This window comes from Harpia harpyja, chromosome Z, assembly GCF_026419915.1.
Source record: "Harpia harpyja isolate bHarHar1 chromosome Z, bHarHar1 primary haplotype, whole genome shotgun sequence".
Classification (NCBI taxonomy): domain Eukaryota; kingdom Metazoa; phylum Chordata; class Aves; order Accipitriformes; family Accipitridae; genus Harpia; species Harpia harpyja.
The window spans coordinates 6,236,367-6,262,125 of NC_068969.1; the positions used below are offsets into that span (position 1 = coordinate 6,236,367).

Here is a 25,759-nt window from a genome sequence, read left to right on the forward strand (position 1 = left end):
GGAGATGCCATCACAACACACTGTAATGTCATCACATCACTTGGTTCTGCCATGGCATGATGATGTTAATTCATGATGTCATGGAGCAATGCCTGTTTAGCATGATGGAGCAGTATCTCAGGAGAATGTCTGATTACCTCCATATGAATATTGAATCCTCCTGTCAGGTTTGAGGTTCACCTGAATATGGAAGCTAGATTATATCCTGTGATGTACATATGGGAAGCACAGAATGAAAATAATCGAGCCCAAATGATCTGGTCACTCACCTTGGCATTCAGTCCCATGTATACATTTCTCATAGCTGAACAGAAGCTTGAAATAGAAAAATTAAATACCGCGGGCCTGATTACTCTTTCATTTATGTACACGTAAATCAGAATGAATTCCACTGAGTTCAGCAGTAGGTAAGGCATCTGTCTGTGAGACCAGAATCGCACTCCTGAAATGCTGAAAAGATACATCTTAACCTTTATATTAACGCAAAGGATATCCCAAGTTATTAATAGGATGCATTTCATTTTTGCCCAATAGCCTAATTAAGAGCTAACTCATACTTGAGGAGAAAAGGAAGCAATTTGATTTACAGTATCTTATGTGATTAAATCACCAGGGAAGAGAAAGAAGGATTTGAGATGGAAGGGGGGGAGTTTTAAAACATGTCATTTGTGAAGAAGGGAATCTCTTTCTTCTTACAACCCTTTTGCCCCTGTGTTCACAGCTTAAAGAGGATTCACTGACTTTTATTTATTTGCCTAAACTACTGATTTTTCATCTTGCAGGGTGGTTTCAAAATCCAATGTGAACTTTTTAAGGCACTTAATGATCTGTTTGATTATCCCCCAGGACAACGCTAGTTCCAGTGATTTCATGGGGAACTGATTTGGAAAATACCCTTTTTCTCCCTTGTGGTCTCCTAGGCCCTTGAATCATGTTGTTATCTGGATACCTCTTTTCTTTGCAACAGTATGGTGGTAGCCAGAGTCAGAAAACAGACCTGGAGTGAGGGTTGATTGAGGAAACAGATTCACACTGTATGTAGCCCAAGCAATGTTCCTATGGAACAGCTCAATTTCTATGCCGAAGATGAGACCTTATTGTCAGGTAGTTTTAAAAGCAGTACAGATGCACAGGATTCCTTGCCCTTCTAGCTAAGCATATAATACTGCCATTTTTTTAAAAAAGCCCTCCTTATTGATTTTCATTTTGCGATAAACATACTTACAAACTTAGATAGACTTGAGAAATTGTAAGCCAATACCAACAGAAAGTATCACGGGGCTTATAAAATAGAGTGTTCACAGATATTGTTGTTGAACTAATAAAGAGGCAATTCAGAATGTAATAAAGCATTGCAAACTTTGGCCATCAACTTCGGTCAGAAGTTTCGCATGCATGAATCTTCGTGAGTGAATTGTGCCATGTGATGACAGTAATGTTTTTCATCTGTGCATCTCAGTGCTTTAGAGGTATCTAAACATTTTACTGACTGGAAAATTGTGGCACTACGTAACCAAGGGATTTGCCTAAGAAAACACAGATAATTTCTGATATAATTAGGGCTAGAAATAAGGTCTCCTGATACTCTTAGCTTAACCATTAGACCTATTATCTCTCATAGCCTAGTGTAGAGAAAATATCACGGTAGAACTGCTGCACCCTTTCTTCCTAAAACAACATTGCCAGAGCTGAATCCCATTCTGTGCTTATCTGGAGTATCTCTTCCAGTTCCTTCTCTACGGGATCGAGGACAGAATGGAAATTGAGATCTTTACTCTTTTTTAAATGCTGCTTTTCTCCCCAGATTGCACTACAAGCCAAAGGGAGCTCAGGCCAGTTTGAAGGCAAAAGTATGTCAATCACACTGAAAACTCCACTCTGCTTTCCTGAACCTGAGATAGGACAGGATATTGCTGTCCTGTTGCAGGAATGATCAGGCGCACGGCACAGGAAGACGGTCTGGATTCTGCAAAAAAGATTGCCATCAGAACAGAAAACCCCACAGCCTTCACTAAACTATGAATCTGGCAGACTTCAAGGACTGTACAGAACAAGTGGTTACCTCTGCCGGGAAGTGGCAGGAGCCATTTTGGCAAGGTGGGAGATATCAGGAAAGTAAATAATTACCTGTCTAAAGGAAAGTAGTAAATATATGCTCACCTGAATACTTACTTTTTGTTCCAATTTTTTCATGGCTGTGACCTTTACTTTCATTGCTAGCACCATTACTTAATTTTGCCTGTGTCCACCATGCAGGCACACTCGTCAGTCTGATGCATAGACCGCATTACGGCATGGCTGTGGGTGGTGTGAGCACTGTAGAGGGAAGGTGTGATTGAGCTGTGTTCCTTTTTCAGGGCATATCACTTCTTGAGTTCCTTGCTTGCAGCAACAGGGTGATGATACCTGGTGAAGGGTGGAATGTGTTTAGGGGGCAAGAGAAGTGGCTGGGATGGCTAAACATGGAATGCATTCACCATTGTGTGTTGATAACCTGTATTTGGCTTTATCTTTTCATGTCCCTTTTATGGCCCCCTTACATGCACAGACATGGAAGTGCCTGACCCACCACTGTTCTCGCTGGTCTTTTTGCCACACTTGACACTTTAGCCCTGCCAAGCAGTTGCTATGTTAAGCCTATGGGCATGCATGAATCATGAGCTACCTTGGCCATAATTCAGGGAGCTGTGGCAGATGTCTGTCTGCTGGAAAAATGCCACAGCCACCCACAACTCATAGAAGAATTAACCTTGGGAGATGCAATCGCGCTAGAGGCATGTGCAGTGCATCTCCTCCAGCTGTAATAATGTCCAGTGTCTCCTTGGGAGGCACATCTTTGTGGGCTCCTTGTTTAGTCCACTTTATAAGAGGTGCTTCAGAGGTGATCTGACCAGGTTTCAGTGTTCACCATAGAATATTAACATGCAACACCATGACAATATGTTGTTGCTGCCCAGTGAGCTGCACACACTGTGATTCACCATCCTTTAGCTTGGAAGTGGGGTGCCCCTTGAACATACCCTTCTCTTTTTGATTTTGCAATGTTTGCTGTAGCTGCCTGCTTTTGCTGTAACACTAACTGGGATGAACAGGCCAGAAATATTTTTCTGTCGTTTTGGAATAGCCTGATTGGTAGCACTGAGAAGATCAAAATGACACAAGAAGACAGAGACTCTTGCTTTGAAGGAGTATTTCAGATGTGGGAACAGAGAGAAGTGGATAGATGTAACATTGGGGAGGAAAGAGAAAAAAAGGACAGAGAATTTGGCTTGGTAGAGCCAGGGAGGCTGAGGGAAAGGTCCAGGGGGTTTGAGGGAAGACAGCAGTCACCTCATCTTCAGACTAAAGAGCTCAATAGGGCAGGTAAGAAAAGGGAAGGAAAGATGAGTAATGGGAGGGAGGGTGCAGAGGGATAGGATACAGATTCAGAGAAAAAATAAGGAAGAAAAAAGTCTCTTAAAATAGCAAAGTATTCACAAAGTTTAGCTTATATCATAAATTCAGGAGGATTATATAGTTTTCACTTCTCCAGAGTAAGTAGCATGATAGATTCAGATCCTTCAAATACTAGGTATTTAGGGGACACCTGTATGTGGCCAGAAAAGAAGGCAGTGGTCATATCAGAATATGTCAACAGTACTAAAATATGCATGGTGAGAAAGCAAGCAAGCTGGCTTGTATATAGGGAACAGCTGTGCAGAAACCATCTTGGTACTGCTATAGAGAACCACCTGGGCCTCTGTTTGGGAATGCAAAGAGTCTGCTTTGTAAACCCAGAAACAGAGGCATGTTCTGATTTAGGGCTACTGCAGTTCTGCCTTGATGCTTACCACTTCCACCTCGAGGGGAAAAAAACAAGTGCCAGAATGATTTAAAGACAGAATATCAACCCACACTGCTGCAGGCCTGCTTTCCACATTTTCTTGCTTTTATAGTTTTAGCTCTTGTTCCAAGAGAAGGACTTCTGTGTGCATGTTTGTCTGTGTGTGTGCTTCCTTCCAAAATTCACAGGCAAAATCAATGACTGAAATTCTTAAAAAGACATTGGTAGAAATTTGCAGAAGCTCAAGAAGCATAATATCCCTCTTACCTCCCCCCCCATCAAAAAGGCAGCACTTTGTAAGGAAAATTTGCTTCTGTAACTTGATTTTTTTGGTGTCACTTTTCTTTCTATCATTTGCATTCTAGCCAAATGCAGAAGGGGGAAGACAATCTAGAATAAGAGGCACACCTCTTCAGAATCACAAGACATTCCTTCAGCCCCTCCTGTGCTACAAATGTCTTGTTTGATAGGAAAATTGCTTCATGTGCCCCGTATCTCAGTTTCCTAACTGTAATGTGGGAATTACACTTCTTGTTATCTCGGAAGTGGTTGGAAGATAAATCTGTTGGAGACTGTGAGATGCTCAGATGCTATGGTGTGGAGATGAATGTTAGGCAAATATGCAAACAGAAGGCCTCACAGATCCCTTTCCATGGATTTTATTCAGACCCCTATCTGACAAACGACTATCACATTCGCAACCCCAAGGGAAGACATGCAATCCCTGATTTCTGGGTGGGTCTTTAAATTGATGTGGAAGTTTAAGATCAAGGCTGTAGCATGACAGTAACAGAATTTTGCTTTATAGGCAAAGAAGCACAAAGTAGTGCCAATGTCTTTATTTGAAAAACTCCCTGAGACATTTCTAAAACAGATTTTCTGTAAAATCTGTTGCATTCACAACTACAGAATGTTATGATCTGGCACAAAAGTTTTTATAGCTACTCAAATATAATAAAGGAATCCCAGGCTCAGGCCTATAAAACCTTTTATAGAAGAGCCCTCCTTTACAGATTTCCTATGTATAATTCCTGCAAATCGGCAGCTATTTCTGTATCAATTGGGCACTTAAACATTATGCATGAATGTTGGGAATGCTGTTCTGGATGCGGTAGTACCTATTTGATTAATGGATTATTATTATTTTGCCCTATAATTGAAACCTAATTAAAATATTGCGTGGTGGAAAAATTTGGAAACACATGGATGAAGTTTAAATAATTACCAGTCACATGTTTAGTTCTAGAGCGAAGTGCTTTTTTATATAATGTGCTTCTTTATTCTGTCTTCCAGCTATGTTGCAGCACACTCTTTGCTGTTTTACAAACTGTAACGTACAATGATGGTCATTACTATTCATAGATTCATAGAATTTAAGATTGTAAAGGATGATTAGATGATCTAATCTGACCTCCTGCTTAGCGAAGACCAGACATTTCATCCAGTTACCCCCATATTGAGCACAGTAACTTGTGTTTGATGAAATTGGATCTTTCCGAGAGACATCTACTCTTGATGTGAGGAATTCAAAAGGCAAATAATTCCTGGATAGTTATTCCAGTATTTAATCATCATTACAGTTAGAAAACCCTCAATTCTGTACCTTGTTTCTAATTTGAATTTTCTGGCTTTAAATTCCAGCCATTGGTTCTTGTAATATGTCTTTTTCCACTAGCTTAAGAAGTCCTTTAAAAACCCCTGTGTTCTCATGATAAAGGTACTTATATGATCTAATCAAATCACCTTTAGGTCTTCTTCTGAATTTAATAATAAGAAAAATCTATTTATTTTGGAGAAGCACTTACAGGCCCCAATCACACTGCAAGGCCCTGAGGAACTGACAGTTTTTAGGGCTCAGTTTTTAGAAAACTGGAGTTCACTTCTCTGTCACAGATTTCTGGTCTGTCCTTGGGTATGCCACTCATCTCCTTTGTTTCTTGGGTGTTCACCTACAGGATGGGAGTATCATGAGTATATACTCCTCCACAGAGTATATATGTTAGCAACTGTAAAGTGCTGGGGGAACAATGTTTGTTGCTGTGCTGAGCACAGTAGAAGCACTTAGCGAGATGGCAATCCTGAATCATTGTCCAACTAAATGAAAAAAAAAAAAAAAAAATCTCCATGTTAGATATGGGTCAAGGTTGAGTATCTCCTGTACCAAACTCTGAAACAAGTGCTGATTACTGTTGTGAAGTAACTGTGTTTTAAATTAAAGCAATAGTGAGGCATGACTACATTAGGTAACTGAGTGCAATGCTGTGTGACTTCATACGATGCTGACCTCAGCTGTTTCACTCTCACATCATGCAGAAATATTGTTTGGATCCCAGAGATAAATGATTCAATGGCAGATGACTTGGACTTGAGCTAAAGTGACTGACTGAAAGCTCTTTTTTTTTTTTTTTTTTTTTTTTTCCTCCCCACACCAGATTTGTACTTTGAGCTGAGGTACAGATAAAAGCTGGAGGAAAACACTGTCTTGAGCTGTCCCAGCTGCCTCCAAAGTGATTGTGGGACTATACTGAATTTTACATACTGGCCCATCAGCCCTTTGGCAATAAGGCTAGGTCTTTACAGAGCTGTAAAATTTTACAGTCCTGGATAAGGCTTTGCATCCCTGTACTGAAAGCAAAAAAAAAAAAAAAAAAAAAAAAAAAGAAGTCAACAGGCGAATCCCAATTACACTTCCAGAGCAGGCTTCTAGTCATGCCCTAGGCCTCTGTAAATGTGAGTATCACCCAGAAAAATTGTGAGACTTGCCAGTTTGAGATGGGGCGTATGTACTTAATAGACTGTCTAGAAAACATGTATAGTACAAAATGATAGTGTTGAAAGAATCAATTCTAGCTGTGGACTCAGACCAGGCCTTTGCCTTGGCATGACATCAGTTTGGGCAAAGAACTTGTATGCTTACTTATAAACTTACTTATACTTATAAATGTACACGCTATGGGCTCTGTAATGTAAGGTCAGCATAGGCCCTGAAACACACAGATAAGTGCCCCTTGGAGACAGATGGAAAAGGATTTTGGAACAGCTTTTACCTCATCCTTGTGCTGTTTCTCTTTCCTGTCCATGGTGGTATCCTCAGGATGCCTCTTTGCTCTTACTTGCAGGTTCTCATTCATCCCGGCTCAAATACTCTGCAAACATCCATGATGCTGTTTCCTTTCTCCTTGGGCTCTTAAACGCAATGTGGCTTTCCATGACTTGTGGTAAGTGCGACAGTTACTTATTATGCTTTTATCAATGTTAAGTGCATTCTTTTCTCTTTCTGAAACACTAACATCTGGCATGAAGCAACCCTATATGTCATTAGCTGAGGAGCTCAGGTTTAAGAACCCTGAATAAGAATAAACCTCTGAAGTCAGGATGTGTATTAGCTATTATCATTTGCTCACTCTTAATTATGTCTTCCCCTTATTTGTCTCCCTTTAATGGTAAGTCAACAACATTTTCTAACCTCTCTCTCAGCAACTGATTTGTCATGACTGTAGGTACACATTTGCTCCAGTTACAGGTGCATGTTTAGCCATGGGGGGCAAAACTGCACTAGCAATTACACAAGTATGGATCTGGACTAATTCCATGAAAGTGCTTCAGGTTTAAACTGACTTATTTGTTCTGCTGAACTACCGTTCATGTACCAAGCCAGGTGCTTGTGCCAATCTGCCTAAAGCTGAAGCCTGTGTCCGGGGACACTGACTCACCTTCATGGAGGATCCTGTGCAGAGCTGTGCTCCCTCTTGGCATGCTGGAATCTCCCCTGCAGCTGCCCATCAGAAATACATAAGCAGTGGCATTTCACTGTAAAGTGCTAAGACAGGGAAAGGAGTAGTCTCGCTGTCTAATTCCTCTCAGTCACTCGGTTTGCACAGAGGGCATGTGCTTTGTGAGGACAGTGTGGATGACTGTCCCTTCTTACCCATGTATGGTGTGAAAGGAGAGGCAGGGGAAGGCTGATCTTGGCTTACCTGAAGGAGTAAGGAACATGTCCACGCAGCAGTTACTGACTGCAAAGGCTCACATTTTTCCTGTGAAATGATCAGTCGGGGGAGAGTTAAACTCACACCTTCTCTAGCATTCACCTGCATTTGCAAATAAATCAGCCATAAGAACAACTTAGACAGCCTCCTCCTACATGGCTTCTCCACTAAAAGACGTGGGAGAATGGCAGTGGTGCTGCCTGTTTTGCTGCAACCCTGTCAGTATTTCAGGTATCGTGCTGAATTTCACAGGGTCCTGTATAGATTATGGTGCTTTCACTGCAACCTTAGGCTGATTCATACTGGCTTTGAGAACCTACACTGACCTATTACAAGCTGCTCTGGAGGCTGTGGCTTGAACTCCATGTTCAAGCCCATGTTTGTGTGCCTGGGTGGTGCTTGGTGCTGCAGGTTAGACAGTGTTTCAAACAGGCCACAGTGTAGCAGCACCTGCTGCAGAAAATGTGAAGGACAGTGTAGGTAGCAATGCTATCTTTCCTGTCATTCTCAACAGAATACCAGGTAGAAGATGACTCCACCTATGTGCTTCCCTCTCTTTTAGGGCAGCATTGGTTTTTGAAAATTGTTGGCATAAGGACTTTATAATACATAGTTTTATGCAGGTTCTGGATGTCACTCTCCCCTATGCACAGCTTGGAAAATAAACTTGCAGCATTTTTAAGGGCGGTAGTAAAAGGAGCCCCCTCATAAATTTGTATACATTTGTGCCCTGAGAAATGGGCTTTGGTTGTGAGGTGACAGGGTTAGTCTAGCAGCACGCAGGTGTGAATCAACACTTTTTCCCGCCGTGTATCTTGGCTAATTCCATGATTATGTGCCTTTAAATTCAAGACTGTTTCCAAGCGGCTTGCTACTAACCAACCTATCCATGTACCGACTGCAGAGATCACAGGACCAAGTACCACATAGTTGAAAGCATTTGAAATAACAAAGAGAAACAGCCGCACAACACTGTAACAAAATGTCCATCTCAGCAGCGCAGGACAGTTCTTTAAAAACAGGGACGTATCAGGCAAGGCTTTACTGTTAACAAACCCAAACGGCAACATTTGAAAGTAATTACTTGACATCTAGAGGTCCGCTCCTACTGTAAGACTACAAGATCAAATTTTGCTCTGAAGAATATTGATATCTGGATTAAAACAAAACAATTGTAAGGATTTTGGAGAGCCACGTCTCAAAGAAATAAATCAGCTATGCCATTCTGAATGTGTCGCGTTACCGTGCCTGCGATGGCAAGTTGCTCTGTACACACGCACAGTTCAAGCACAACAGGCTGGAGCATCCAGCGTTGGGGCTGCTGTGTACATGCGATGCATTTGCAATTGTAGAGCAGCCAGCTGCTGGATGCCAGGCATTTGGAAAAGCACTTGATAGCCGTGGCAATACACAGTTGTGTCCCTGAGCTTTTCTTACAGGACAGAGGATCAGATTGCATAACGCAGCAAAATCCCATATTATAAAGGATATCTGGCAATTGCAGTGTTGCCTCATAGACCCTGGGTATCCTGTTAGAATAGGAACCTGAAATCTGGACCCTGTGGGCCCATATCTTGAGTTAAATTTTATCTGTTAGAGAGATGCTAACCCAGGTCCCCTGGGAAAGAAAGTATGGATGTAACAGACAACAGAATTTGTCTTTCAAGAGTTTGGAAAGCCAAATTCTACACAATGAAGAGTGTTTACTATCTGCTGCCGACTCTGCCAGCAATGGACAAGCTGTTTATCCTATTGTCGCTCTGTTTCCTGTGTATATGCTAGAGATTATCCACTTACCACCGCTGAAACACACTTGGAGATTGTAAATTGGAAACTTCCGTATGACAGGTCAGTAACTGTGATTTAGACTGTAATAGCCCATGCAAACCTGGCTAAACTATGTGTGGTAGGTGCAGATGAAATACAGGATGCAAAACCAGACCCTGTCCTGAAGATGTGCAAAGAATAGTCATAGTCTGCATGTGGTACAGGAGCTAGAGAGGGAATACTGATGTATTTCTTAATATTTTATTGAAGTATTAAGTTACCGTGCATATCCATCTCTGTGTTGAACACATCAGGTCAGTGTCTGATGTTTTTGCAAGCCCAATTTTCTGGATTTGAGTGTGGGTTCTACTGCTGACTTCCAACATGAGTTGGGAAAACAATAGTGTTTCTCTACCTCATTAAAATAAGAACAGTCTCTGTGAACCAGCTCGAGCTGGAGTCGGTGCATCAAATCCTCATTGTTTCCATCTATATATCAGTGCTCCTCACTGCATGAAGTTCATGGTATGTCTGGATGTGACCACAAGTTTAGGCAGCACTTTCAGTGCTCCCGGGATACCGGGAATCTGAGTCTTGGTCTGTGTCACTCCAAAATGTTTCTTTTTCCCATCAAAAATGAAGGATGGAGGCAATTCCATCCATCGGCAGAAAAAAACCCTCTGGCAAACCAGGGCATGGAGCGCTTCGGAGAAAGAAGCAACCTCCCCCCATTGAAATCCTCCTCCCTTCCCAAACTGGAAGGCTTTTAAACCTCTGTGCTGGGATCCAAACTGCCAGGGGCTCCTGTGCTGCTGCTGCACCTTGCTGTTTTAGTGGGCAGGACCAAGGAGCCTTTGTGTCTTTAAAGCGCTGATGTATAGCTGATGTAGTTTGAGAGACTCTTCCTCAGGAGATCTATCCAGATACTGGCAATCTTGCCAATGTGACAGCTTTTCTGAAGTTAAGGAGGGCAAAGTGGGGCTGGCTATGAATTGCCTGGCCAGGTTTAGGCTGGTGATTGTCCAGGTTTAGGCTACCTGGGGAAGGAATTGGAGAGCATGCGGACGGCGTTCCTGCCTCTGCCTTTGCCAGCTGTCCCTGTGACTTGCCAGTGGTCAGTTTCAACAAAGCTGAGCAGCTTGGGTTTGGATTTAGAGAAGATGAAATTACACTGCAGCTACCCAGAAGACAGTGTTGTAAAATCCAGGCCTTCAAAAGTCTGGCTCAGAAACCCTGGTGATTTGGGGCTCTGTTTACTAATTCTGTTATTTTGAATTTTTAGCCTGCTCTCTTGTTGCGCTCACAAACGCTCCCCAAAGTCACAGTGTGTTTAAAAAAAAAAAAAAAAAAAATCAGAGCTGCTGTTATTATTTAACATAACTGGAGCTTTTCTCCGGGAGGTGGCCCCGAAGAAAACCGCGGTCCCCGGCAAGAATGGCAGTGACAGGTCCACGGCGGGGGGGGGGGGGGATAGCACCCGAGTGGAAGATGGGCAGGAGCCCACGAGGTCCTTCGTTGGTCGGGGGAGGGGGGGACGGGGACACGACCCGCCGCCGCGGCAGTGCTCGGGGAGGCGCCGGCGTTTGCCCCCCCCCCCCCCCCCCCCGCACCGGCGGGGGACGGGGTCAGACCCCGGCGGGGGGGGGGGGGGGGCGGATGGCGGGGCCGGGGGCAGCGGGACCGGCAGCGGGGGGGGAAGCGCGGAGCGGGGCGCATGCGCGGCGGCGGCGGGGAGCGGAGCGGAGCGGAGCGGGGGGCTGGCGGGAGGGAGGGAAGCGGGCGGGCGGGGAGGAGGCTGGGCCGGGCCGGGCCGCCTGCCTGCCCGCCTATTTGAGGGAAAGTAGCGGTTGGCGGGCGCTCAGTGCCGGCCGCCGCGGAGAGGCAGCGGGCGAGCGGCCGCCGGTCGGTGCCCGCAGACCGGCGCGGCGCTGCCCGCCCCCCCCCGCCCGCTTCCCCCCCCCCCCCCCCCCCCCCCCGCCCAGGACTGCCGCGCTCGTCGCACGAGTGGCGGCGGGGGGAGCCGCCCCGCGGGGTCGCCGCCGCCTCTGCCCCTTCCCCGCCGCGCCGTTAATGGAAACATGGCGATGGCGGCTCCGACCGGCAGCGCGGCGCCCGTCGCCCCGGCCCTCTGCGGCCACCTGGCCCTGCTGCTGCTCCTCGCCGCCCCCGCCGCCCACGGCTACAGCTTCCCCCAGCAGCACACGTAAGTGCCGCCGCCCCGGCCGGGACCCCCCGGCACCGCGGCTCGGCTCGGCCCGGCGCGGTGGCGCATCGCGGGGCCGCCCCGGGGCCTGCCGGCGCCGCGCGGGGGAGCGGCAGCGGCGGGCGCTGCCGGTGCCCGCGGCCGGCGCTGCGCCGTACCGTGCCGTGCCGTGCCGTGCCGTGCCGTGCCGCGCCGCGCCGTGCCGTGCCGTGCCGCGCTGGATGCGGTCGGGCGCGGGGGTCTCCGCCCGCTCGCTCGCTCGCTCGCTGCCGGCCGCCGGAGCGGCGGGACGAGGAACGGACCCAAAGTTGCTGGAAAGCACAAACTTCCCCGGCGGGTGCCGGTGTGCAGGGCGGCGATTGAAGCGTTAATGTGGCGAGAGGGGGGAAAGACGAAAAAGGACTTTTTTTTTTTTTTTGCCCCCCCCCCTCGTTTCAAGCACACAATATGGTACCCACAACCGGCCGTACCCACCGGAGTTTGAGCATAAACTAATAATAGGTGGATAGTTCCACAGGCTATCCGAGCTGGCGGTTCTTCCTCTCCCTCCCTCCGGACCGACAGAAATTGGCTGTAATCTATTGAAAGAGAAAGTCGGAAAGCAGCTCGTTTGGGTGAGGGGGTGGGGGACTGGAGAGTCGCTGCAGGAAGGATATAAATAGATTTTTTGGAAGAAAGCGAGCGTTTTGGAAGTTAATGTTTGGGAATATTTGCTAACACATTCGGCTCTCCTGCGTGCCGTGATAACCCTGAAGCCCTGTCCCCCTCCACACATCCATGCGAAATCTTGCCGAGATGTATTTTAAGAGGCTGTCATCTGCGTTATGAAATGCTAAGGTTTGTTGACACAAACCTGAAAAAAACATCCAGATGATTCAAAGTAAAGGCTGACACCGTGTCCTTACAGTCTGCGTTTCTGAAGGTGGGGGAAAGATTTCAATGACATAGAGTTAATAATAGCAGTGTTGCCCTTAACTTTGTGCTGCCCCAGTGGATGTGCGCTGCTTTATGTCACAATTTTCTTGTCATTTTTGATTTGCTTAAGAATAGAAATGCGTTATATATATGTCATAGGAAGTATTTTTGAAAGCCTTTTAGATTAGTGTCTTTGATCTCAAAGTACATTTTTACAGGCATGTAGTCAGGCCTTCTGAAAAGAAGGCTTATCGGCAGAAGAAACAGTGTTGTTTATTTGGGAGAGCTGTAGCTCACCGTGTTAATATCTAGCTCCACCAAAGGCATGGTTGTTTGCGCTCCTTGTTTATTCAGAAATACCTCCCATTCAAACAGATTCTTCCTGGATTCTTTTGGGTCATGTATCCATATTTCTAAATATCTTTGACCTTTGGGAGCCGATGGGTTCCCTTTTCTTGCTGTCACGTAAATACAGAAATTCTTCAGAATAAGACCCTGAGAAATGTCTACCTACAGGGGGAGGAGAGGAAGGGGAACGTGCCAGTTCTCATCCAAGTACCACAGCCTTATGGCCTGATCCAGCATTGCTCTCACATAAATAATCTTTACTTCCGTGAGAATCCCTACAGAAGTAAAAGGGATTATGTACGTGGGGAAGCACAGATAAAGTTTGTGGGATGTTTTTGATATTTCAGCAGCTTTTCGGGGTTGTAAGTTGTTGCTTTCTCCTCTTAAATTCAGAACGCAGAATCATATTATAGAATAAATCTCTTCTGGGTACCAGTTTACAAGTCAGAACTGTGTTCTCTTTCCAACTGCAGAAAGTTTTATAAGAAGGTTCCTATACCAGGAGAAACATACTTAAGAGAGGCGTATAATTTGTAAATAATGCATTGGCCTTCCCTCACTCGGATTATTAGCAATATTGTTCTAATAAACTGTGCCAGCTTTTTAGCCAAGCCAGTTTTATTCCAGATAATTTGGTAGGGTTTACTAGGATAGATTTTGTTAGCTCTGTGCTCTCTGATCAGTGGTCTTATTAGAATGGGCCTGATTCTGTACTGAGAGAGGCAAGAAGAGTGAAAAACTGAACCCGCTGGCAAAGATTCATTGCAAATATGAAGGAATGGTCCTGAAAAGGCCACTAATTCTGTGTGTGCCTCTGGTGGGAAGTAATGCTGTCTGGCTGCATCCGGAGAAGAGACGCAGAAGGGATGCAAGCCCTCAGCCTAACCTGGAATCTTCTTGCTCGTTTTGTTCCCCTTATGACCTGTTTTGTGAACGCAGAGAAGAGTCACGAATGGATATTTGATGATGATGCACAATTGCTGGGCAGTAGGTTAATGCTGTAACGTGTGGGCTGAAATGCCTTCCGTGCTCTGCCCTAGGGCTGCCGTGGTTGTTTCTCGGGAAGGAAATATTTAATGGGAGTAAAGAGTGCAATGGTAGCTGGCACCAAGGCTTGAACAACACTCCTTAATTGACTGTTCCCCCCTGAGTAGTTACCTGTCTGCACCCTTCTTGTTTTTAAAGATGCTGGGTATAACTTAAATCTTTTTGGAAGGTTTGTAGGTCAGAAGCTGAGTTGAGCTGATGAGATGGGCTGCTAAATTCTTCCCGTTACGAGCCAATTTTCTCCTGCTTTGGACAATTCACCCTTGTGAATGATTCAGAGCATTGATTAGAAACCTTGTTTGTCTTTGGGGGTTTTCTCTGTAAATCTCTTAAGTCATCTTTCACTACAGGACTCTCAAAAATGAGGCTGCTTTTTTAAGCAGCCCCAGAACTGTTTCATTCTGACGGGCAGCAGACTGAATGATTAGGATATTTTGCCTGGGGCGGGGGGGGAAGAAGAAAATAAAGAACAATTTTTTTTTTATTTCTTGTTTTTGGTTACAATTGTATTAATTATCATCAGTGGTTCTGTGTGTTGATTCTTGGTTCTGTCCGTGATAAATCGCTGGTGTTCCACATTATCTCTCTCCTCCTGGGTAGCATGGTTTTAATCATCTTATGCTGAGCTAAGGAAGGCTCGGCTCAGCCAGTTGTCCAAAGGGGAATTTCTCATTGAGATTTAAAAAGCAAAATCCCAGATTGGAACAAACCCATTGGGGCGGGTGCGTTAGGTGATGTCCGCTGACTGACAAGGCTCCTTTTAGGAATGATCACGTACAAGAATGTGCATCTGTGTGGTCAACGGGATTAATGGCTGTGAAAAGAAAGGCTGTTGGTTGCAGTTAATTTTTCTTTTAAATAGTACGCAGAGGGATTCCTGTGGCAGCATGGTAACAACCTCTGCTTGAATTTCTGAGACATTTGGTATTAGATGATTGAAAGTCTGGTCAATCAGGGGAGTCCTGCACCTGTATTGCCGTCGCCTCCCGTTAGTGGGGATTTTGTGCATGTGAGTGCCGGAGAATGTGTCTGCCGGTGCTGCTGCCTGGGAGCAGAACAAACCCCCTCCTCACTTTGCAGAAAGGCTTTTTGTCACTTGGACTTGAAGGAAAATTGCCATCTGCTAAAGGGTGGCGAGCCATTTGCTTCTTGTGAGGAAGCAGGTGTGCGCAGAATTGCTGCGCGTCCGCTGGTGAGGCTTGGCTTCATCACTGCTCTGCGGGGCATCTCTGACCACCCAGCCAGAGGAGAAAGGGATGTCTGCAGGGGAAAGTGCCAGCTTGGGGACCAGGGTCTGGTCCTGCCTCTCCGGCATGAGATTTAGCACTTGTCAGATGCAGACAGTAGTTTCGGGCAGCAAGCTGGAGGTGTTACCAGTGTTCCTGTCAGGTCGCAAGCAGTGAAGGTTCCTGCTGAGAGCAATAAGGCCTAATAGGTGCCCATCACCACTGGAAGGTGGGCTTGAGGCTGCCTCTACCAAATTAATTGCTTCCTTTCAGTGGGTTTTGATTTGTACTTGTGTCATTTCACCCCAAATGAGGTTAATGATGCTGGTAGTGGTGGCACATCTGGGCTAGCAGGGCTTGAAATAAATAACTCTATTAGGACTGGACGTTGTAGGGTTTGCGGGATATCGTGTAGAGGAAGCTCCTTCTCTTGTTCTACTGCCCACCTGCTGTGCAGTCAGAAAATCTCTTCCAATTACAGTTTTGATGCTTGGGAAGGGAACTTGTCTGGAAAGGAGCAAAGAAGAAGTGGGGAGATAGCCCTGCTTGTCTTCAGCCACACTCAGCTGAGCAGAGAGACAGCTCCCTTGGAGGGCAATCCACCCCAGTGAGTGACTGACAGATAACGTGGCTCCATCCCTGCAAGGGCTGAGCAGCCTGTGTGAGAACTTGTACCCAGTGGAGGCAGGAACACCCAGTGTCCCTGCAGCAGCCCTGTGTGGGCTGTGCATCAGTGGCAGAATCTGCTCTGGGCTGCACAGAGGCACCGTGAACTGCCCGGAGGTAAAAGAGCAGGCCCAGGGAGAGGACCGAATGTTTTTTTAAAAGCCATTTGCAGTATTTCTTTGGAATTTTAAAAATTTTTCTCCATTCTTGTTACTGTTGCTGAATGCTTCCTGCTCAGGTCGCACATGGGGAAAGGGCAGGCGTCACAGAGCAGGGCATTACCGCTCTCTTGCCTGTCCTTGTGACACCTCAACACTGTACCCTGCCTGCAGGGATCCCCTTCAAGATAGTGGTTTCAGAAGCTTGAGTTTTTCAACTGTATACATTGAAAAATTGTTAATTTAAATTCTCTTCAGAGAGAGTGTGTGGGTTCCCACTGAAATCAATAAGGCTCCTGCATGTAGACCTGAGGGTAGAAATGGGCTCGTGCTTGCTGTTTGACAGGCATAGTTCAGAAGCTCTATTGTAAAGAAGCTGCGTGTGTGTTGTATGCATTTGTGCAACAGCCCCTTAAAAGCTGAAGGTGGTTACATAGGGTCTAAATGCAAACCTGAAAATTTATCCTTGAACAAGCTTCCTGGTGTTTGGCTTCAAAAGCCATCAGGAAGGCTCTTGAGGGCTTAAGTACTGGGGCATCTGCACGCTGTAACATTGTACACGAGCACAAACCGTACAATTTAGACAATGCTTTTTTCAGCCAATGAAATACTCAAGTGGGATGAAATGAAAGAAAAAGTCATTACCAAGCAAAATACATGAGTGAAATATTCAGCAAGAAAGGACAGTATCTGAATGTTTCGATATTTACTTTTCCAGGAGCCTCTTGAAAGCAAAATTTGTTTTGTTAGAAAAAATTTTTTTTTCCTCTCTGGGGTGTTGGTAGTACTTTGTTGTTTTAGAGCTGTTCCTGTAATCTAGCCTTCATCCTCAAGTTTATTATTGCTGGGTTGCATGGGGAATGGGGTTGTACAAACTGTTGTTACTGAGAGTTGGTTTGTATCGACAAGCTATTGGCATTGTTTTCTTTAGGCTGAATCATTTAATCTTTCAGAGAACACACGTGGATTTTCTTTATAACTTTGGCAGTTGTCCTACGACCCTTCCAATTCCGTCTCAGCCATTATCTTGTGGTTGTAAATATCATAAAGAATAAAAGGTGTTTACCCAGACCAAAGGATTAATTCTCCCACTGTAAAGCAAAGCGCTTCTTGCATTGACTGATGCGTGAGTGACCAGGATATTTAGCCAGATCAGTTTGTGCCGGGTGAAAGGGCTGCAGGGCAAGAGACACAAGGATCTGAATGGCAGTCAAAGGTTGCACGGTCTGTGGTGTCTGTATCTGTTCATTAACTCTGCACAAGGTCGTTATTCTTGCCTGGGATTAGGCTGCCATGCCGCCTCCTCGGAAGCTGCTTCTCAGTCTGGTGGGGACAGCGCAGGTCCTGTTGTACAGCACACCTTCTCCCAGGGCCACGTGAGACTGCCTTTCTGGAGAACCAGGATCAGGCCTCCTCCTCTCGCTTCCAGTTGAGACTCAGAACTCCAGAGGAGGTAGTTGCTGATAGTAATCAGATTGGGTGCTAAATAGGGATATAAACCATTTAGTGCAATAGCTCTGATGATGATAAAGCCTTGGGCACAGTTGCCAAAACAGAAGTTGAGTTTGCGTATCTCTAATGAGCCAAGTGCCTTTGTGCAGTAACACCACTGAAGTGCATGGAGTTAAACCCAAGAAGCACAGGATGCAACATGATTTTTAGCTCTGATTTATGTCAAAAATCCCTGAAGTTCTTGCAATGAAAAGGAGATCCTTAATAACAATGAGTCTCCTGTCCGCCCCCCCCCCCCCCAATCCGTCTTTCATGGCCCACAAAGGGTGGGAATGGGGCTGCTCTTTCCATGGACTAGGCTGGAGCTACTTTTGCACAAGTGGGTATCTGTTATGAATCCAGCGAAGCCCTGGGTGGACTTTGGATTTCCTTGGGTTCTGCTAGTGCCAAAACTGTTCTGCTACTCTGTCCCGCACTGACACTTGGGGAATTCATGAATCAGTATGGGCTGTGCCTATAGTGAGTATGTGTATCACTGTGATAGAAAACCCGGAGTGATGGATTACAAAAGGCACGTTCATTTACCTGACAAAGGTTGTCTATCTTGAATTATTTATGAGGCTTCACAGCATGCTAGTAAATTTTGTAAAAGCAATGGAGTCCTGGTAACGTGAGCCTCTTCACTGCAGCTTCCGTAGTAGAGTTTTGCTGAGAAGGTGCAGGAGGCGGGGGGGGGGGGTGGGGGGGTGGGGGGGTGGAGGAGGAGGAGGAGGAAGAAATAGGCAGCGAGTGGAAGGGTAGAGAGAGACTGCTGTTTTCATGTGCAAATGATGAGGTGTGCAGAGCAATGAAGTGCGAATTAGTTAGATCATGCTGTGCATTGGAGCAAAAATCTGTAGTGTTAGAAAGCAACTTGCGCTTCAGGGAAGGGGGGGGGGTGGAGGGGAAGCATGGGGAGTACAGACACAAGGACAGAGAAGGGTGAAAATCACATGACGGAAATACTGGCAGCTTCCCACCTGTAGGAATGTTTTTTTCAGGGGTAGTTTCTTTAAAGTATATACTCATTTCGGTGAGGTTTTCTTATCCGAGTTCCACTAAATGAAGGATCAAGCCAGAGCTGGCCAGGCTTTTTGTGGCATTCAGCGACTGTAAGGCTTGCAAGCGTGCAGAGCACGTGGCTGTGGACCAGAGGGGTTTGCTCAGGATAACCTGGAAGATGTGTGGCCCGCAGGAGCATAAAGTCAGTGTTATCCAACAGCGAGAGCGAGGGCAGCAAGAGTCTGAGTCCTGGTGGCAGCATGCCGGCTTGCCTCAGTCCCTGCTGGAACACCATTTCAGAGCTAAAAATCAGTGATGCGGCAGGCACAGTCCAGGTTCGTGGTTTAGCTGCCACTGCATACCTGATCTGTTGATAAATAGAGCCTTCCCCATGCTTTCAAGCTTCTGAGCCTCTTGGCCTTCCAAGCACAAACAAAGTTACCCCCTAAACTGTTAACTTGGTGGAAAGAATTGGGAAAGAGTGTTGCATCCATCTCCACTGAAGTGACAAATGAGGATGTGATTCTCCTTATAAGTACCAATGCCTTTTAACTCATAACAGAGCTGGGTCCTGAAACTTTGCTCTTGTCACAAGCTGCCAGTCTGGTTTCCCATCAGGCTGTGTTTCTTCTCCAGTGGGCATTTAATATTCTTCAGTCTAGAAGAATCCCTTATCTAAAGTCTGACTTCACATTCATTGTCCAAATAAGAAAACAAAACAAGGGGCATATTTCTAAGTATTTTTCAGAGCTGACCTTGTATAAGGCACCTATGCTTCAAAAATGTCTAAAGCTCTCACTGATTTAATTTCTGTTGAATCAGAGATAGTCTTGTATTTAAATTCTCATATCTATTAGATTTCATTTAATAATATCTCTTTATTGTGGCCAATGAACACTTTCTCTACAGTATGACACAGTGAGGGTCATGGATGCAGTGCCTTGTTTACATTTCTAATGTATGGTGGGTTTCACAGTCAGATTTTTGGCAGCTCTAACATGTACACCAAAATAGAGAAAGACTTAAGCCAAGCGAAGCACCTAATATTCAACTTTATCAGGTGTTGAAGATTGAATCAGGTTCTGGGCTGTGAGTGGTTGAAAGTCTTTTTATTGCTCCATAACAAACTCAGTAGACCCAGGAGGAGCCAAAGTACCATTTCCTCATGTCTGAGGTAGTCTTATAAATTCGAGGTCTCTACTAAGTGATCACTGTAGTCTCACATTCTTGGGATCAGGGGGGTGCGAGAGGGGGAATGTATTGTGTGGGCTCGTGTGCTTCCAGGACCTCTGCAGGGGGAGTGATGCCCATGGCACAGGTAAAAGTAAACCTTCTGCAGCAGTGTGTCATGCATACCAGAGGAAGAAAGGGTGGAAGAAACAGCGTTTAATTATTCAAGACCTGCAAGCTGAAAAGGGTTTCAGGACAGTGAGCTAGGCATGCGTCGCAGCTTCGTGGGCATTCTGCTTTCCCCTCCTCCCCTGCCTGCTCTGGGAAGGAGGGTAGATTACATGAGTATGGAAAAAAAAAAAATCAATATTTTTGTCTTCTCACACTTCTTAGTTTTTATTTATTCTGTTTTTGCTTGCTGGGAAGTCTTAATAATTGTTTAGTAGTGACCAAACTGATGACATTATTTTGCCTCCCACAGAATGACACCACTTCCAAGAGCACAGACCAAAAAATCATCAGCCCAAAAGGAACTCTCTCTGTGCACAGGCAGGGATGCTTTCATTCCCCTCCTTGGCTGCGTGCTGTAGGACTGCTCGTGATTGAGCCATTCTCCCTGACATTGGGTTTGTTACGATGCAGAAGAATTTGCTGTTGTCAGTCTTGCATGCTGTACTCTGCTACAGCTATGTTAGGTTTAAAAGCGGAGAAATGTCAAAAGATTTTTCAAGATACTGGGACAAAATTCATCCCTGATGTAACGATGCTGTGGGATTACGCCGGGGATAACGTTCAGCCCTTTGTCTTTTAACTTTTAAACATGGTGGTGGTTGTGGTTGCTTCTGATGTGACTTTTACTGTAAGATGGAGAAAAGAAATGCCTCTAACGCATCTACTATCTGCTCATGCTTCAGTCCCAGTTTTTAAATAACCCCATCTAGCACCTGCCTGCCTGTTTGACCTGGCAACAAAAATGTTGTGTTGGCATTTCTGACATCAATACCGCCTTTTTACCCATCATCTTAAGGCTAAATTGAACCCTTCTGTGTCACTTGCTCCTCACTATGTTTGTTTTGATCTAGTCTTTACTTCAGAGAAAAATCTAACCAGCTCTGTCTCACTCCTACCACCTGCTAGGGGCTGGGGCTCTTTTTCATGAGAAATGGCTCCTTCCACAGGTGAACTTCATACCCTCAACTTCCCCCTGCTTCCCTGTTCTCCCTGCCCACACATGAGGATGGAGCAGCCAGGTATGAAAGGGCTCTGACAGCTGCATCTTGGCATGAGGTCTCACTTCACAATGGTGGCTGCTGAGCTAGCTCGTACCTTTTCCCCCCTCTTACAGCCCTGTCCTGACAGCCTTGCTGGTGCCGTGTTTGCTTGAGCAAGCATGGCATTACCAAGCCCGAGGTGAGGCTGCCTCCCAAGGCTGGTGCTCTGCATGGAGCATTGCCTGTGGCAACCCTGGTGTGTGGGAATCTTCTTTTCCTGCCTTTCTTCGCTTGACACCACTCCAAGTGGAGCCTTGTGCTGAAAGCATTGCTGAGTTGTACAGTTTATGAATGTGATTATGTGTGCTGAAAGCAGCCTTTTTTATTTTATAAGGGCCACTTAATAAATGTCACTTATTTGGTGACTCTTGGGCAGCAGAGTGCATGGCCGCCTTCTCATTGGGAAGTGGCTGCCAGACCCCATCCTGTTCTCTGGAGTCACAGCTGGCTGGTGGAAGAGTAGGTTTGCCGCTTGCCAAACAAAAAGGTGTGGTATTTTTATGGTAGCTTGCATAATAGTTGACTTTCATTCTTGGTTAAATCTACTTATTGCTGTGTTTGTGCCATTTCAGTTATTATTAGATCCCACAAGATAGCATGAATGTTCTTGTATGTGAAGTTTCTTGGAGCTGCAGAAATGAAAGGTTTAGTAAATGGTACCTGTCCTTACAGAGTAGTATCAGAGTGATTGCAGGGTGGTGGTGGTGAGCTGAAAAGGGACCTGCTATGGGCTGCGGGTGAGATGCTCCAGCTGTTGCATTAGCTGAGGCCCATGTTGGGCCACAAGTAATGCAAATACCTGCTGTTTCTCTACTTAAAAACGTATGTCCCTTGTTGGATGAAGGATTCATGTGCAAAACCTGGTGCTTCAGGGGCTGGGTGGTATTGATGGTGAGAGTGCTGTTTCATCCCGCACCAGTGTGGCCAACTTGCAGTACTGGGTGAACTGCAGTTTGCTGAAATGTTCTGAAGTTTGTGAAGTTCATTACACAAAAGTCCAGATCCCACAACCAAAGCAAGGACTATTCCAAGTGTATAGTATTTTTTTGTCTAACTTTCCACATGAAACTAACCTTGCTTCATCATTTGGCTTGGCTACAATTTTTATTACAATGTCATTCCTTCTAATTTTTTGCTACTGCTACCTGATGTTCAGGTTTAGTATTTATCTTCTAATAGTTTCCAAGTAGCGGAGTGCTTGCATTACTGGCAGTGACGTATAGTTAATCTTGAGCACAGATATCTGTGAGGAGTCCAGACAGACTTCAGCCCTTGGTGGCATGCTTGTGAGTGAGGAAATTAGCCTGGAAATTGTTGTTAAAATTGCTCCTGTGTTAATCTTGCTGTGATACCACTGCTTCTGGCAGTATGTGGGTTAGCAAGATGCTTGTGGCTGAGAATGAGGGCAGATTCTCACTTTGGAAGAGTCTCAGCAAAGACCTTGGCTTACACCTTTGCTTTGAGGAGATTTACACGGAGGAATTTGGCCCATTTTTCCATTGCCAGGCCTATCTTCCAGGTGTTCTCTTATCCCCGATTGATCTTCTGGCCTACTTTCTATCCACTATGCGTTAAAAGGTGACCAACCTGTCAGTCTTGGCATCAGGAGCAAAGCTTGTGTGCCTCAGGCTTGCTCCCTGGGGAAACAAGTAATTCTTTCATGGTGCCCTTGGGATTGTCGCCCCTCCCCATTGCCGTATGAGCGTCTTGTCCTGTTCTCCATCTTCCACTCCTTATAACGGTTTTTTACATGTGCTTTGTAATAGCACTTGCACTTCCCTATTGCTCATTTTGCTGATGAAACCAAGGCTTCAGAAACTCCAATATGTCAGCGGTGGAGCAGGAATTACAACCCAAATCATGTAATTCCTCCTCCTCTGTTCCTCCAAATGTATCCATGCTCTTGGTTTCGGGATAAATGTTTCTTCTGCTACGTACTAACAAGACGTCAGATTCAACTGCAAGAACAGAAACGTGGCCAGGAGGATATGGACTCCAGGGACCGTATCTGTCCCTTTCTTTGGTGTTGGGAGAGTGGGAACTGTCCTTGTGGATGATAAGCTTCTCTGAAGGACACTATTCTCTGACAAATGCCTGGACATCAAAGCCTGGGCAGTGCTGTTTTCTGTAGAGTTAGGCAGAGGGCGAGAGGGCTTGCTGCCGAGTTCTTAGCACGCTCAGCAGTGGGCTTTTGCAAATTAAACGGGTGCCCTCTGCTGCATAGCCCTACGTTGGCTGGTTGTACCGTGTAAATTACGGTCAGGCACCTTTCCCAAGAAATGCTCTCTTTAAAATTGCATTTTTGTGCTGATGATGCACTCATTTAGAATTGGATCTCTTGTGTTCATTGCCTCCTTGTGGCAAGTGCTCACCAGTGGGACCGGTTACTGGGGGAACTGTAGGGCAGTAGCTCCTGACCATCCCTCAGACGTTTATCCCCTCGGACGGTACCTGAGATATCATCTGAACATTTCCCACTCCCTGTGTGTGTCTCGGAGAAATTCTAGAGGCCATTAAGCTGGGTAATTTACATGCTTCTTGAGCCTGTGCCTAGGGAAATATATTTCACAGGTAATTTCAAATCTCTTGGCGTGTGGAAGAAGTCATTATTCTAAATAGAAAGGGGCTGGTGATGTCACGGGCCCCATTGGGAGGACCACATTAGAGACTGGGATTTTTCTCTCTTACAGAAAAGAGTCTGAGGCATTATATTTGTAGGATTTTTGGATGTCAGATGTTTTTGGTTTGGATGTCGATAGTCATTTAGAAAAGCAGAAGAGAGAATTGTCTTGTAATCTTAGATTTCAGTTACATGTGAGCATATTGTGTGTGAGGGCTGGGAGGAGACCTACTCCGGGGTATCCATATGTGTGTGTTTCCTGCTTTGGTGTTCGAGTGCTGTCTTCCAAGGGCAAACATAAAATTTAGCGTCGGGAGGTTGAGTTGCAGTTCTGACTGCTCCCAAAAGTCTGTCTGGATTTGAGACTACTACTTCACCTTTGTAGTTCCATTCTCTCCTCCTGAAAAAATGGAAGATGTTTTTGTCAGACATATTAGGAGGATTTGACAGTTTAATTTTGATCAGTCCCTTCAAAACGATGCTTGACAGGCCATTGCACTATCTGTGCTTTAATTGTGGTATTGCAATGGTGAGGGCACATGGGTGGTAACTATGATGATTGTGAAGCAAGGTCGTGGGTGCACTGCTGGCTTATTAGATTGAGGCATCTGGTGAGAAACAGGACAGATCTGTGCTTAGGCTCCAGTAGAGTTTCCTAGTGACACTTCTCTTTTGAAAGAGAAGACAGCTTGTTGCAGAGTGGAGTTTTCTTGCAGTAGGGGGAACTTCCACGGTGCTTGGCATAGCATCCTCATTCCTAAAGGTGCTCCAGCACAGCATCCTCCTTCTACGGGGTCCTCCAGGACAGGAGGCACATCCTTTCTGGTGTAAAAAGCTGGCTGCAGCTGGAGATGGGGAAATTCAGCCTGATGGACCAGTGTCCTAAGCACGTATAGCAAATCCTGTAGTACCTTCTGAGTATTTCCAGTGTAGTTCAGTCAACTCCATTTCAATAGGCTTGTATCCTTTTCAAAGGAGAGGTTGTATGTATATGCTTTTTCCCTGTGGAGGGAGCAGTGTTTGTCCCAGCTGGATGGGGAGAAGGAGAGAGGAGGTGACCTGTGAAAGCTGACGATTTCACCCCTGTTGCGGTAGTGCTCCAAGTGATGCAGCAGCACTGGGACAAAACCGAACTGGGCTTCATGCTTCCACTATCCCTGCCTCACGGCATGTCTGGATGCCACCTTACAACAGGAGAGGTCTTGCAGACAGCTTTTAGACGTGTATCACAAAATAGTGAGGTAATGGCATAAAATGCAGTAAACTATTATTTATTTTTTTAATGCTCTCCACCCCCACCCCTTTTTTCTTTCATTGCTGAAAGGGACTAATACAATGAAGAGCTTCTGCAAATGAAGGCGACTGCATATGAAATAACAGGGTTCCGGGTGTTTGGCTGGTGAGAGATGCAATGAGTGAGCATCGCTAAGTGCTTTATAATAACAATGATTACAACGCTCTCTTAGGAGCCAGGAATCCTTCAGGTAGGGGGATGGTGGGGGAGAGGTGTTGTTTAAGATGGGGGATTTAACTAGATAGACATCTAGTGACAGTGACACCCAGAAAGTCCCTGAGGAATGTTGCATGTGATGCTGTGAGAGGCTACTCCAAAAACCCCGGAAGACTTGGATTAACATGGTTAGAGGCTGAAGAATAATGGCAATGGATGCCCCCAAATAGATCTTGTAGCAGTAGGTCTTTGTGGCAGAGGTTAATGATACCTTTTTTTGGTAAGGAGAGAAGTTGTAGACACAAATTCAGCAGAGGTCTGACTAGTCAGCAGTCCTCTATCAGACTCCTTAATATGGTTTGTGTTTTAGTGACCAGATTAATTGTTGTGTGCCTAGTCTATTTCTCATCAGCTGAAATCTGCAATGGGAAGGGTGGATGCTGAAAGCAGTCCTCTGGTGTCCTGGGGCTAGTAAGAGTTACCCAGTGTGCCATTTTCAGCTTGGCCACATTTGTGTTTTGCTGCAACTCTCCGTAGTAGCATGACTCTTCCTGGCCGTAGGAGCATTGTTGGGTGGAGTACCTTATGTGAACAAGAGCGTGTTGGGAAGCTC

General features: G+C 45.6%; 1 protein-coding gene across 3 annotated transcripts in view; it reads left to right on the top strand.

Annotated features, from left to right (window-relative positions):
• Positions 1 to 11,390: 11,390 nt before the first annotated feature.
• The window catches only part of CACNA2D2 (calcium voltage-gated channel auxiliary subunit alpha2delta 2), a 226,119-nt gene continuing 211,750 nt past the window's right edge, over positions 11,391 to 25,759 (top strand). For all 3 annotated transcript variants that reach the window (XR_008233640.1, XM_052778011.1, XM_052778012.1), the window contains exon 1: positions 11,391 to 11,782. Coding sequence is in view for 2 of the 3 variants with exons in the window: in XM_052778011.1 (XP_052633971.1) it covers positions 11,658 to 11,782 (125 nt within the window). In the remaining variant the exon portion in view is untranslated. The remainder of the gene's footprint in view (positions 11,783 to 25,759) is intronic.